Below are 14,431 nucleotides of genomic sequence, written 5' to 3' on the forward strand. Positions count from 1 at the left end.
AATTTTTTTTCTGTTTTCGTTTTCCGTGATTTCTTTAAATTCAACACCATCAATGATGCTATCAATTTATTAAAATGTGAGTAGTTTGATGCGCAACAAGCTAAAAATTGGATATTTTGTGAAAAAGGAATTGAGTAAAAAAAATTGTAAAAAATTCTAAATTTTATTCTACTCTTTATTCTTATTGGCTTTCTTTAAGAACCGTATTCACATTTCATAAGATTTGTGCGAATATAAAGAACATTTTTCATTTATGAAAGAAAAACAAACAGAAATTGATGCAAAATAACAAAAGAGACAAAATGCCATTGAAATAATATTGTATTTCCGGTATGTAAGAACAATGGCAAAATACCATAGAAGAGCAACCCCTACATTTTCCCTCTTCTTATACAATATATTACATTTTCTATATTTTATCTTTTAATATTTTTATAGATTTATTATTTGATCCTTTTATTTTTACTATTATTTTGTTTTTATGGTTTTTTGTTTTCGTTTTATTATTCTTATATTTCTCCTTATATTTCATGTATTAAAATCTGTCTTTCCTAATGGAGAATGCTTACATTAAAATCCTAAAGCTCTGTGATGTATAATTGAAGAGGAAATATAACAAAGGAGAGCAATATTCTGCTAAAATATAATAACAATTTTTTCGAAACGTAAAAAAAATTGAGAATTTTGCCCCGCAGTATATGCAATATTTTCCATTATTGGAATATTTTTATGATTAGGATATTTGACTGTATATATACTTAGTAAGACTTTAAAAAATTTAAAATTTTTTTTTGTGTTCGGAAATCTAGCGACATATATTTTTCTCGGGCAGGTTGTAGTATCTATTCAAAATTTTTAGTATTCATTTTAAATATCACACATTTCTTTAAAAGGACGAAAGACAGACACATTATTAAATTTATCAGACTAACTTGCACGATATTGTAAAATGACTCAAAATTATACAATAAAAAAAAAGACAAAATAATAATGGAAAAAGAAAGGACTATAGAGAAATTCTTATGAGAAATCATAATAAAAGGTAAAGCATATCATTTACAAACACAATAAGTTAAAGGTATATAAGGATATGAGCAATATAAAAAATATAATGCAAAAGGATGAAAATATATTTAAATCACTTTTATCCTATGTTTTTTTTTTTTCATAAATTCTCTATATTCTTCTCCGTACAGAAACATAGAAATAGAGAATAAAATATAAGAAAGAATATGGATAAATTTTATTGTCCTTGCTTTATTTCAAAAGAATCTTACATAAAGAAAATATTCATTTCTTACACTTATACCTTTATTCCTGCTCCCACTCCTCCTTTTCCTCCTCTTCTTCCTTCTTTATATTGAATAAATCTCAAATGGGTACCTATTTGCCGATACCCTCTGAAAAAAAATATTCCATTTCGGTAGCATATTTACTTCAAAAGACGGCAAAAAGAAAATATTCTTACATTGATTATTCACATATTAGGCAAGAAAAACATACATACGCACATATTCATATAATTTCAATAGAGAAATTTTTCATTGCGAATATAACGGTTAAAAAAATATATTCATGCTAAATAGACACTATAGATATAGATATTGTTAAAAAATAAACCGACCTGAATTTTATTGTTATTATTATTGTTGAATTATGAAAAAGAAAAATTCTCTCGTAATCGCAAACAAATACACCAAACAAAAAAAAAAAACAGCATAAAATTAAGAGAAAAAGGATAAAAAAGATCAGGATCATGGTGACTTGGTTTCTTTTTATTTGTGTTGCTGAAGGATAATTATATGCACAATATGTAAAAATATTCGTCGTATAGGGAATTTAAAATTTTTAAGTGAATTTTTATCTCGCTTTTTTACACAATATTAAAAACCCTACCCTGACACATATACATACATATATCTCTATATATTTATATCTGAGTAATATTGATATTGTATTTTATATGGTACAGACTGTGTAAGGTTAACATGCCCATATATGCAAATAAAATCCAAAATAAGTATAAAAAAAAAATTATAATTTAGGGAAACGATTCAGAAATATGTTCCTAAAATTTCACAATAATAATAATAATAATAATATGTGTATATATAATTATTGAAGGATCCTTATTGTTAAGGATTTTCCAAAATATAAGATTAACTTGCTATTTTATATGTGTATGAGTAGTTGTAAAGAGGGTTATGCGAATAATGGTATGAAAAAATTTTTTACTGGTATTATTTTAAGACTACTAAATTGATTTGACATTTTGAAGAAACGGGTCTATATAAATGAAGATTTATAATAAATAATTAAAAATTACTGCATTTTAGTCTATCAGGTAGAACTAGTTTACAGACCTGGAAATAATCAGCTATAATAACAATAAAATTTTGCTCTTCTTGAATATTCTCTTTGAGTAATTCTTTCTCGCTTATTCTATATTAGTTTCTATAATAAAAATTATTTAATATTGCTCACCATTTCTCTCTTTCTCTCACCTTCCACATTTTTTCCTAGATTTTTTATTGTTTGAATCAAAATAATTTTTATGATTTCCCAAACTTAGTAAATAGTTTTTATTTCTTTACTTATAGCTCTCATTTTTATTTTATTTTAAAAATATTAGAATATTTTCCACGCAAATATATTGTCATTTCACACTAAAATGAACAAAAAAAGAGAAAGCAATAAACAAAACAAGAAAAAAAATAAAAAATTCTATATTAAAAATTTGAAATTCAAATAAGTTTTGAGAGAATAACGGTATATAAAGAAAATAAGAAAAAAAAAAAAGTAAAACAACAGTTTATCCCCTTTTTACTATCACTTCCACTTTTCTTCGTTTTCTTATTTTCATAACTCTCCCCCGTCTCTCTCTCTCATACTCTCAGATATTCTCACATCGTGCTCTAGCTGTATTTTTGTTCTTATTATTTTCTTTTATACCATTTTACTCTGTATTTGATTTCTAATTTTGTAGTGAGCGAGAAAACAGTGAGCACAAAAAATTTATAAGTCGACTTTTGTTATCTTATATATCTCATTTTTTTTGTTCTTTCACTGTTATGACACTTACGTAAATATATATCTATACTTATTATAATATAGGGACCTATGTATATACACATTTGTACATGTTAGTTGCGTATATAAGCATATATGAAATGAATGTTATTTTGATTATAATCCTTATCTTTATTCTACCAGAAGGAATCAACCATGCTTAAATACCAAATACAAAACAAAATCATATAAGAATAGGAAAGAAATAGAGAAATAAAGTTGGGTCAAACCAATGGTTTGTATTGTAGCACTTTTCCCTTCAACAAGGGAAAATTCAGCTTTTAAATACAGTCTATGCATACCTATCAAACTATTAAAATTATTTTCATTCATATACAAAACTATTTCTAGAATTGCATATATTTAGGATGACGCATATATGCAGTCTTTGAAATAAAGCAAATATTAATATAAAAAGGGGTTAACATAATGCTCGATTTTAAGGGTTAATTGTGTGAGTTAAGAAAAATAATTATATTTTTTAATTTCATGGAATTTACCGTTAGCTTTTTGCGTTTATAAAAATTTGGAAAAGCTTGCGGTTTCGGAAATATAAGGTGTCAAAAATTCAAATTTTACGAATTTCAAGAGGTGATAACTTGAGAGGGGGTGGAGATGGAAAAGAATTTCCTTCTAACGAAATAAACTATTTGTTAATGTCTAAAAGCTCCTAAAATTTCAAGCTTCTACAGGCTGGGGTCTAGAAGAAAAATGACATCAAAAATTTGGAAAAAAACGACTTTAGATAACGGTAAATTTGAACGGCCATTTTGTTTTTCTAAAGTTTAACTATAGTATTTCGCGCTAGGGGAAGCAAGCCACTGCCTTTCTGCGTTTGCAAAATTTCAAAAATGGTTATGGTTTCATTGCAACAAATATTTAAAAAAGGCCATTTTTAGGGTTTTGGGGGGGTATAACTTCTAGAGCGGGGGAGATAGGTAAAAATTTTGTTCTACGGAAATAAGTTTCTAGTAAAGATCTATGTACGTATGAAATTTCAGCTTTCTATCTTAAAGGGTGTAGAAGTTTTGTAAACAAAAAAAGTGTCCACGGACGGACGGACGGACGGAAGGTCGGACGGACGGACGGACGGACGGACGGACGGACGGACGGACGGACGGACGGACGGACAGAGTGAAACTAATAAGCACTTTTTTCAAAAAATTTTTTGGAAAAGTGCTAAAAAGGAAAAGGAATAGGAACTAAAATCATCTATAAACATGATACTTTGAATAATAAAAACAAATTTAAATTGCAAAAATATACAAATACAAAAAAGTTTGATAGAAAAAAAAATAGAAAAATTCAAGGAATAAAAAATCCAAATTTTTGTGATTTTTTTGTTTTTTTTCTAGAAAAAAAGGTTACAGAGAGAAAAAAATAGCAGTACGTTGTGTTTTTTTTTTTTTTGTATAGCCTTGGATTTAAAATATTTTCCTGTGTCATAACACAAACAAACAGTTGAGCAACACATTGGAAGCGATTTGAAATGAAACTTTAATTTTTATTTTGTTTTTAATTTTTTCAATTTTTAATACAAAGGTATAACAGAAAGGATCTACAGGATATAAAGTTTATAGCGGAAAATGAAATAATAGAAATAAAAATAGCAAAAAAATTGTTAAATTTAAAATTTTTTAAAAAATATTGAATATTAAATTATTTTTTTTCCTATAAAATTGCATAAAATTGGGCGTTTCAATAAAATTAAATTATTAATAAATTTTTGTTATATAAGCATAAATTCTCAGTATGTCTTGTTGTTAGAAAAGCAAAAACATAACAGTATGTCTTGTTCCTGAAATTTATTCTCTCCCAGGTTTTGAGAATAGTTTCCATAATTTTATAAATTTTTAAGAGAAAATTTATTCTTTTCAGTTATTATTTTTTCAGTTCATGCTCGACCCGAATTAGTAAATGTTTTTTTTCTTTGTGCTACAAACGAATTTAATGCATTAATACCAAGAGCGAGTAAAGTTTACTCTCAATAAAATTGAAAAATTTTCTTATAATGCTTACCATGAGTAAAAATTACTCACAGACTTTTAAAAATTCAAATTCTGTGCAAAAATAGAGCTATATAATGGAATTCACTTAAGAAAAGATAATAAAATTGAACGCGGTATTCGCTTTTAAAGCTCCAAGCGAGTAAATTTTACTCATGGTTGGTAATCTAGGGTTAAAATGCTGTTCACATAATATCTATATGAAATTATCGCCTATAAGCTGCTTGAAATCCAAATCTTCATTCATTTTAAACAAAAATATCCAAAATCTTGTATAACAAACATTTGCTATTTTATTTACAGCGCTGCGACATAATTAAAAATTCTAATTTCAAAATTTTATTTAATTTGATTTTCAATATTTCCATTTCAAATTTATTTAAAGCATAAAAATAAAATTTAAATTACAAAAATTTTCAGTTTTGCAAAATTTTACAAAATAATTTTGTTTAACTTTTAAGTTCAACTCCTTGTTGTACTTTTAAGGAAAAATGAAAACAGAGAGAAACTTCCACTTTCTTTAATTTGATTTACTTTATTAAATTTTTTATTTAAATATTTACTTTTATACGGAGCACAGTAATTTCTTATAACTTAATTAAAGAGATCTTTAAAAAATTTTGGTTTGTTCAAATATTTTTATTCCACCACAAAAAAAACTGCCATGAATTTTTTTGTTTTAATTAACAAGAAATTTGGATATAGCTAGAAATTTAAAAATCTTTAAAGATTAAAGTTTATCAAAAAACATAAATATTCATTTAAATATTTTAGTTTATTTATGTTAATTATATTTTATATATTTATATAAATACACTCACACACATTATACGAGGGTATATAAAGCGATGTAGCACAATTATTTAAGTAAAATGTTGTGTTTTTCTTGGTCTTTTTTTTTTTTTTTATTAATATCCTTAGAGATTAAATGAAAAGCTAAAAGAAAAATATTATATAATTACTTTTGTATTATAGATATGAGAGAGAGAGAAGGCGTTTATTATGAAACGATAAAAAATCTTAAGTAAGGAGATATAAGGATAACAAAAATTTTAGAAGAATATTAAAATGTTAGTAAACATAGAAAACATAGACTTATTATACATTAGAACATTAGAGCTATATTATGTATATTATAAGGTGTGTCAACGTGAAAATGTTTGATAACTACGTTGAGTTAGTCTGTTATATAATCGCTTTGATTAAATTCTGAAATTCAAATTACAATTTATTATAAAATATTGGCAATTCTAATATCAAATTAATTTAATTTCCAAATTTCGAAATTGATTTGATGAAATCTAGAATTGACTAACTGTTATACATTAAGTATAACAGTTAATAACTGTTATACTTAATGTATAACAGTTAATAAACTCAAACAAATTTCAATGCCAACTCATTTAAAATATTAATTAACATGAATCCGACTCATATAATTAAATATTTCTGAATAGAGTTCATTAATTGCGCTGTCTTAAAAATAATTCATTTAATTGAACCGGGTTCTGTATTGTTGCTCTAAAAACTATACCAGTAGATAAATTTGCGCTATTATATTTGTTAAGATGAAACTTTTGTACATACGAAATAATCACAAGAACGCAGCCCTAGTAGTAGCTATCAACTTATTCTAATCAATTTAATTTAATTTATAACGAAACTTTAAGGTCGATTTGATTCAGTTACATTAATACTTGGGGTATATTACTTAATATATTTAAGTTTTAGTGTTGGTGAAAAACAATTTTAAAAATAGTCACATGGTTTTCTTTTAATTTTTTTTTTACAACACTGTGAAAATATATAATATCTAACACCATAGCGAGTTATAGAATTTTGTTATACATATTTTGTATTCTAGAACTTTGTTTATAAAAAAAGGCCAAGGTCATTTTTTTTTTAAAGAACTTTAAGCATCACATACACGTAATATGTATAGGTAGCTAATAAAATAAAATTACTTTGACCTTTATTATCAAGTATATCAAAATACATGTACACGTCCATTTTTTTTTAGTATACGTGTTTAAAAAGAAACAAAAAATCTATCCATTCTATACATTGTGTCCCCCCTTTTAGAATTCCCTATGTATATCAATTTATACCGAATTAGAAAAATTATTATTCTAAATTACTATAATAATATTTTTATTGTTATACGTGAATTGTTATGTGTACATATAACAGTGATGATACCTTGTTTTTAAGTTGTTTAAGAAACATATAGATAGCGCAAGTATATATTGTAAAAATTATATAATAAGAATTAGATGAAGGATATTCTAGAATAAACTTTTCAAGGTTATCTATATTGTTTACTTAGAGTATAACTTTATGAAAAAAAAGTTAATAGAAAAAGAAAATGTAAAAATGGAAATTATTTTTTGTATTTTCTCTCTATTAAAACATAAAATCCTTAATATTATTTTTCTAAAAACCCATTTTATACCCCTGCTCGGGAGCCATCAATTTTACAATACATATATACATCGTATATAATTATATTCTCTTATAATACTCTAGATTTCCAAATTTTTCTCGTTATATTTTTTTTTCAATAACTGTACTATTATTAATTCACATGAAAGAGAGAGAGAGAGTATGTAAGAAAATCATATGAGAGAGACTTAGATAACATTTTATTTTATTATATTTATTGCTTGCCTTTCTAATTGCATAATATATTAATTTTATTTTCTCGGCTTTTAGCACATTTTAAGAATCGGATTTTATTTTTTTTTTTTTGGTCAAACTTGTTGTCATTTTGTCAAATCGTTTTTCTATTATTGATATCTGTAGCTAGTTTATGGTTAATGCTAAATTAATAAGGGGCCTTATTATGTAATTCGTGAAACGATATTCGTACTCAGAAAAATGTTAAAGTAGTATTAAACAATTTGTATCGTGTTTACTACCTTACCACTTCTGCAAACATGAAAATCATTTCACGAAAATCGAATTGCCCAGTAAAGGTCCATAGAAATTTGCTTTCTATGGAATGCAATGCATGTTATGGATAATGCAGATATGTATTGGTCATCAGAGAGATCCGGATAGCCCAATTTATCAACACTGTGTATAACCTAATAATTTTCTAATATATCAGCATACAATTAGGAATCTATAATTCTCTCTGATCAATTTAAGCTTTTAGAGCGCAAATTTTCGGAATGAAAATTAATTTTTCTCTCGACATTCTTACAACTTTCTGATTTTGAAAGTCTAATTTAGCACAATAAAATCTAGGGAAGAATATATAAAATAGAATTATTTTAGAAAATATTTTTAATTTTGTGTTATTTTACTTACCTTTACCTGTAAATTTCTTTTGATATTACTTACGTATTCAGAATAGTGAAGACAGCTTTAGTAGGTTTTATGTGGCTTCTAGCTGATGAATATGTTTATTTTGTGTAGATGTTTGACATACACGTTATTACAAAAAAATATTAAGAAAACTCTTAATAAATATGTGCATGTGTTTAATAAAGTAGTGAAAAACATGAGCTCAACATAAGCACAAAATAAAAAAAACCAAAAATAGAAGAAAGAAATGAAAATTCTTGTGTTCTTATTCAAGGATAATTTCTTGGTTTTCGTTTTTTTTTTTGCGAATACTGTTGAACAAGTTTTTCAGGGTCAATAAATTTTCATGAAAAACGAATATAAAAACAAAAGTGAAATGAAAAAAATAAAATTGTTTTTCTTCAACTTTCGTATTTTTTTTTTCTCTCGTCTTTTCTTCTTCTTGTTTCGCTTTTCTTTTATTGTTTTGCCTCTTCGATTAGGTCCTGAAGTTATTTTTGTTTTCGATTTTTTTTTTCTTTTGTTTTTTGAAAATTATTTTTTTGGTTTACTAATAGTCCTGTGAGCTTTTCTTGTTTTCTTAAATCAATAAAATAAAATGTAAGCAAAAATATTATAAAGAAGCATGAAAATAAAACAAACCAGGAGGGGACCTTTGATCTCGTTATAAATCAATTCTTTTGACATTACGAAAAATTGAAATTTTTGGAATTTATTTTTTTTGCTGATTTTCGAATAAATTATTGGAAAAAAAATTGAAATTATTTATAAAAATGTCTGCCTGTTTTTTTTACATAAATTGTTCGTCCCCTTAGATTTTAAGTTAAATTTTTTAATCAAGTGAGTTTTCTGAAGCTCGAAAGGAAATTGTTGGTGCTCCTACCAGCAATTGGCACAGTATTCAATTAATGCTTATATGGGAGAAACACACTCAAGATTTATAATCGAAAACTAATTGGGAGAGTGTTATGTGAGCTCCTGCTTTTGAGCTTGGATTTAATTTTAAAAATTTGGAATGGAATATGCGCTGAACTGGAAAACTTGTGTAACTCTAATGTTAATTTTATTAAGGAATTAAAAGAGAAATAAATTCAAATGTAAAATTGAGTTTGTACAAATTTTTACTCAATCTCATCTCTTCTTTTATTGAAACAAAATAAATTACGTTAAGAAAAAATAATATTTGTTTTTTAATTTAAAAAAAAAAACATAACAATAATTTGTGTTTTTCTCTCATTTCAGGAAATCTTCTAAATCTTATACGTTGTGCATCAATTTCTCTACGTATAAATAAATCAAGAAAAAACACGGAATCTTTTCAAAATTCTTCTACTATTACCCGAACTGCAAAATAAAAGATCACAAAATGTTGAACACAAGAACGTTAAACCTTACAAAAAATCTTCAAATTTTAAAAGAATTCAGCATTTTATTTATTATTTTATTAACAATATTAATAAATTCAGCAAATGGTTTAGCTAATTGCCCATACGGATGTAAATGTGATGATGAAACATTAGTTGTAAAATGCGGTGAAGGTCATTTAGATGTTTTACCGATTGCATTAAATCCATCAATCCAAAGATTAGTTATTAAAAATAATAAAATAAAAATAATTGATTCATCAATACAATTTTATGCTGAATTAGCATTCTTAGATTTATCATATAATCATTTAATTAGTATACCACCAAAAACATTTGCTTATCAAAAGAAATTACAAGAATTACATTTAAATCATAATCGAATTGGTTCAATAAATGATAAAATCTTAATTGGTTTACAATCTTTAACTGTATTAAATTTACGTGCTAATTTATTAGATGAATTAAGCGCTGGTACATTTGTACAGCTAACAAAATTAGAAGAATTAAATTTAGGACAAAATAGAATAAGTAAAATTGATCCGAAAGCATTTGATGGTTTAATTAATTTAAGGATATTATATTTAGATGATAATACATTAACAACAGTTCCAAGTTTATCATTTGTAGCGATGCCAATGTTAGCCGAATTATATTTGGGTACAAATTCATTTACAACAATACAAAAGAATGCATTTAATGATATGAAAGGTTTAATTAAATTAGATTTAAAAGGTGCTGGTTTACATAACATATCAAATGAATCATTTAAAGGTTTAGATGGTGTTAGAATATTAGATTTATCAGATAATCGATTACAACGAATACCAACAACAGAATTAAGTAAAATGACACGTCTTGAAGAATTATCACTTGGTCAAAATGATTTTGAAATAATACCAGAAGGTGCATTTATTGGTTTAACAAATTTAAAAAAATTAGAAATAACTGGAGCCGGACGTTTAAAACGTGTTAATACTGGTGCATTTACAACAAATGCAAATTTAGAATGGTTAAATTTATCATCAAATAAGGAATTGAATGAAGTGCAAGAGGGTGCACTTAGCGGTTTACCACATTTAAAACATGTTATATTAAGAGATAATAATTTGCAAACACTTGCCGAAGGTTTATTCCCATGGGTTGATTTAAAAACATTAGATTTATCAGAGAATCCGATAATATGCGATTGTCGTGTATTATGGCTTAGAAATTTATTAGTTGTTAAAAATTTTAGTCAAGATGCAAATGAAAATATTGCAAATGTTTTATGTGGATATCCAAAACATTTACAAGAAGAATCATTACGTAATTTATCACCGGGCCTTTTGGGTTGTGCACGTACTGATCATCGAAAACAAGCAATGATTGGTGCTTTAATTGTTGGCTCAGCAGCATCAGTGACAGCACTTGTACTAATATTATATCGTTGCCGCCGAAAGATACGTGAATTTTTAAAAGGCGGTTGGGGTAATTCAGCTCTTGGTCGTAAAGAACGTGAATATCAAAAAACTTTCTCTGATGAAGATTATATGTCACGTCATCCACATCCATGTGGTTTAAGTGGTTTAGGTATTCATCCAACATTTACAAATAATTATAATCCACATCCAGCTTATCCAGGCCATAGACCAATACCAGTTACGGAACTATAGCTAGAGGCTCCACCACTCCATCCATTAAGGAGGAGTGGTGCCTCGACCCTACAACAACTTCAAGTACCAACCTCCACAGCCACCATAAATCATATAAATGGTGCTGCAACACTTAATGGTATTAGTCGTGATAGCTCACCGACATTTGTACAATTAAGTCAAGATCATTTAATGATGCAACAACAACCAATAAAACCAATTCATAATCAACAGAAGTCACAAACACAAATTGAAACAAATCAAAATCATTATAGTCAACCAATAATGGCATCTGTTAATGGTAATAATAATACAATGAATGGTAATTTAATTAATAAAATTAATAATAATATAACAACAACATCAATTACAACACAACAACAGCAACAAAATGGTTGTTTACCAAATGGTGGTACTGTTGATCGTCATCAACAATTTCATAGGGTCAATAATAATTTTAATAATTCCTATAATCAAAAACATCATGCCCATACTTTAGGCCATAAAAATGGTTATATATTAAATGATCATATTGGTAATGGTAACAATAATATTGGTTTAATAAATGGTGTTAGCCATCATCATTCCGATGATGATAATGGTAGTATTAATGCTAATTATATACATAATAACAGTCATTATTCATTACCATTAGATCATGATTTACCACCACCAACACCAACACCAACACCACCACCACCAGCATTACCAATGAGAAATGGTGCATTACCAAATGGTAATAGTACGACTGGCCGTAGAGCAATTAATCAAAGGCATTACCATTGATTTGAATTAGGTTAGGAATTAATTAAAGTAAAATAAAAAAAAAAATTGAAAAAAACAAAAAAAAAACTATAAAAAATAATATTAAAAAAAATCAATATTTCCTTTATCTCAGACAAAACAGCAAAGAAGAAAATTTAAGGACTTACAGAAAAGGAAAATGACGACGATAAAAAAAATCGAAAAATTCAAAAGAACTACATGAAATCATTTTTTAAAAAAAGAATACAAAAAAAAAGGACATACCAATTTAGGATGTTTTATATACGAAATTTATAACGGATCAAATGTAAATGTACCCAGAACAATTAAAACAGAATTAATAATAAAAAACAAACTGCAAAAATAAATTTATGTTTTTATATAATTTATTATTTAAACAACACAAATACTTAGAAATTAATAAAAATTTACTGTTAGAAATGGTGTTATTTTCGAAATTTCGAAAATCCTTCTCTTAAAGCAATACATAGGGAAACCTAATAATATAACAAAAAATCAAATTTATATGTAATTATACGATTACTGTAATTCGCCAAATATAAATTTCGAATAATATTGAATAAAAATAAAACAACCATAGGAATTACAAATACGTTATATAATGCCAAAAGAACTAATTACATACAAAAATATATACCAACTGCCATTCAAAATAAACTGCACAATTAAAATAATTTATATACACAAGAGAGTATATTATTATATTTTCGAAAAATTATATGATAATTCCGAAATTTCGAAAATCTACATAAATAACCAATTAAAATATTCCAACATACATTATAATTCAATATTATAAATAATACACATTCATAATATAGTAAAGAAATTATATATTATGTCTTTTATAACTTGGAACTTCGAATTCGAATAAAAATATAACAAATTATGAACGCCTATTACAGAAAGAGTAAAACAAATTAAATAAAATGACAAAGAACTAATTAATATTCGAAAACAAAATAATTAAAATTTTTCGAAATCTTTTAATTATATAATATTATTATTATTATATATATATATATATACATACATGTCATAGATATTAATGTATATATTTATATACTACTTAATAAATAATTTGTAAAATATTGTAATAAATTAAATATAATCAAATAAAAATAATTTCTATAAAATATGATGAAAAAAATAAATAAAAAATTCATACATACATACATAGTTGTAAAGGTTAACAAAATATCTAGAATTATTTTTAATTAATTTCGAATTCGAAAATAATTTATTTCGAAATTGTATATTATTCGAAAATCATAAAAAAAAAAACCAACAATTTTATTTATTTCGAAAACTAACTTAACGTTAGTTTTACAAAATAAAACTCGAAAATAAAATTAAATTTTTTTAAATTATTTCCATTTCAATATTAAAGAAATTTCAAATATTTTTTTCTGATTAAAATTCTGCAAAGTAAAAATTTTGCATAAACAAAAAAAAAATAATAAAACGAGTGTACATAAGGGTTAATTCTGTAAAATTTCCTATAAGTATAATTAATTTAAAAAATATTTCATTTTGTTCAAAATAAAAAAAAAAACAGCAAAAGAATAAAACTTTGTAAATAATTATTAAAAAAAAAATTTTAGAATGTTAAATTTATATAAAAAAAAAATGAAAAATTAAAAAAAAAAACAAAAAATTGTCAAATTAATGTATAAAATAAATTTAAAAATTGATAAACTTAATTATATTATATACACACATATATACATTTACACATAACATGCATATATAATATTTAAAACACTGATATGAAGAAAATCTTATAAAAATTTAAATTTGAATATTTTCAAGAAAAATTAAAAAAAAATATTTTTTAAAATTTGATTAAATTAAAAAACAAAAATTAACATCAATAAATTATTTAGCCTGCAAATTTACACAACACATTTCAAAAATTTATAATAATAATTAATGAATTTCAAAGATATAAAATATTTGCTTATTTCAACACCTTAATATTTTAATTCCCTTATAAAATTTCTTTAAAATCTCAATACAAATTAATTTATTTTATATACCTACAACATATGGTAGTATAATATTATTGTTACTCTGAGAATTCGTTTTTAATTAATTCAAAAGCTACTGGCCTGACACAATATTAAATCTCATATATTGATATTATGAAATACGAATTAACTACAATACCATTACAAAATATTAATTTGCTATCATTATATTATGAGATTTAAATATTTTGGGAGCGCAATTTTAATAGCAATTAAATTATTATTATTACTCT

The 14,431-nt window shown here is 24.9% G+C and overlaps 2 protein-coding genes across 2 annotated transcripts; both read left to right on the plus strand.

Annotated features, from left to right (window-relative positions):
* Positions 1-9,625: 9,625 nt before the first annotated feature.
* On the plus strand, positions 9,626-11,521 carry LOC129613914 (leucine-rich repeat-containing G-protein coupled receptor 6-like). The gene has a single exon (XM_055528249.1). The coding sequence runs from the start codon at positions 9,751-9,753 to the stop codon at positions 11,401-11,403; it is 1,653 nt and encodes a 550-aa protein (XP_055384224.1). The 5' UTR covers positions 9,626-9,750; the 3' UTR covers positions 11,404-11,521.
* LOC129613915 (GATA zinc finger domain-containing protein 15-like) lies at positions 11,412-12,621 on the plus strand. Its single transcript, XM_055528250.1, has one exon. It carries the CDS (start codon positions 11,575-11,577, stop codon positions 12,166-12,168), a length of 594 nt encoding a protein of 197 aa, XP_055384225.1. The 5' UTR covers positions 11,412-11,574; the 3' UTR covers positions 12,169-12,621.
* The last annotated feature ends 1,810 nt before the right edge of the window (positions 12,622-14,431 follow it).

Source organism: Condylostylus longicornis, unplaced genomic scaffold (assembly GCF_029603195.1).
Source record: "Condylostylus longicornis isolate FDR11 unplaced genomic scaffold, ASM2960319v2 ptg000097l, whole genome shotgun sequence".
NCBI lineage: Eukaryota > Metazoa > Arthropoda > Insecta > Diptera > Dolichopodidae > Condylostylus > Condylostylus longicornis.

What these genes read in the sequence shown, in the direction of transcription:
- LOC129613914 (XM_055528249.1), top strand. Translation starts at nt 9,751, where the DNA reads ATGTTGAACACAAGAACGTTAAACCTTACAAAAAATCTTCAAATTTTA.
- LOC129613915 (XM_055528250.1), top strand. Translation starts at nt 11,575, where the DNA reads ATGATGCAACAACAACCAATAAAACCAATTCATAATCAACAGAAGTCA.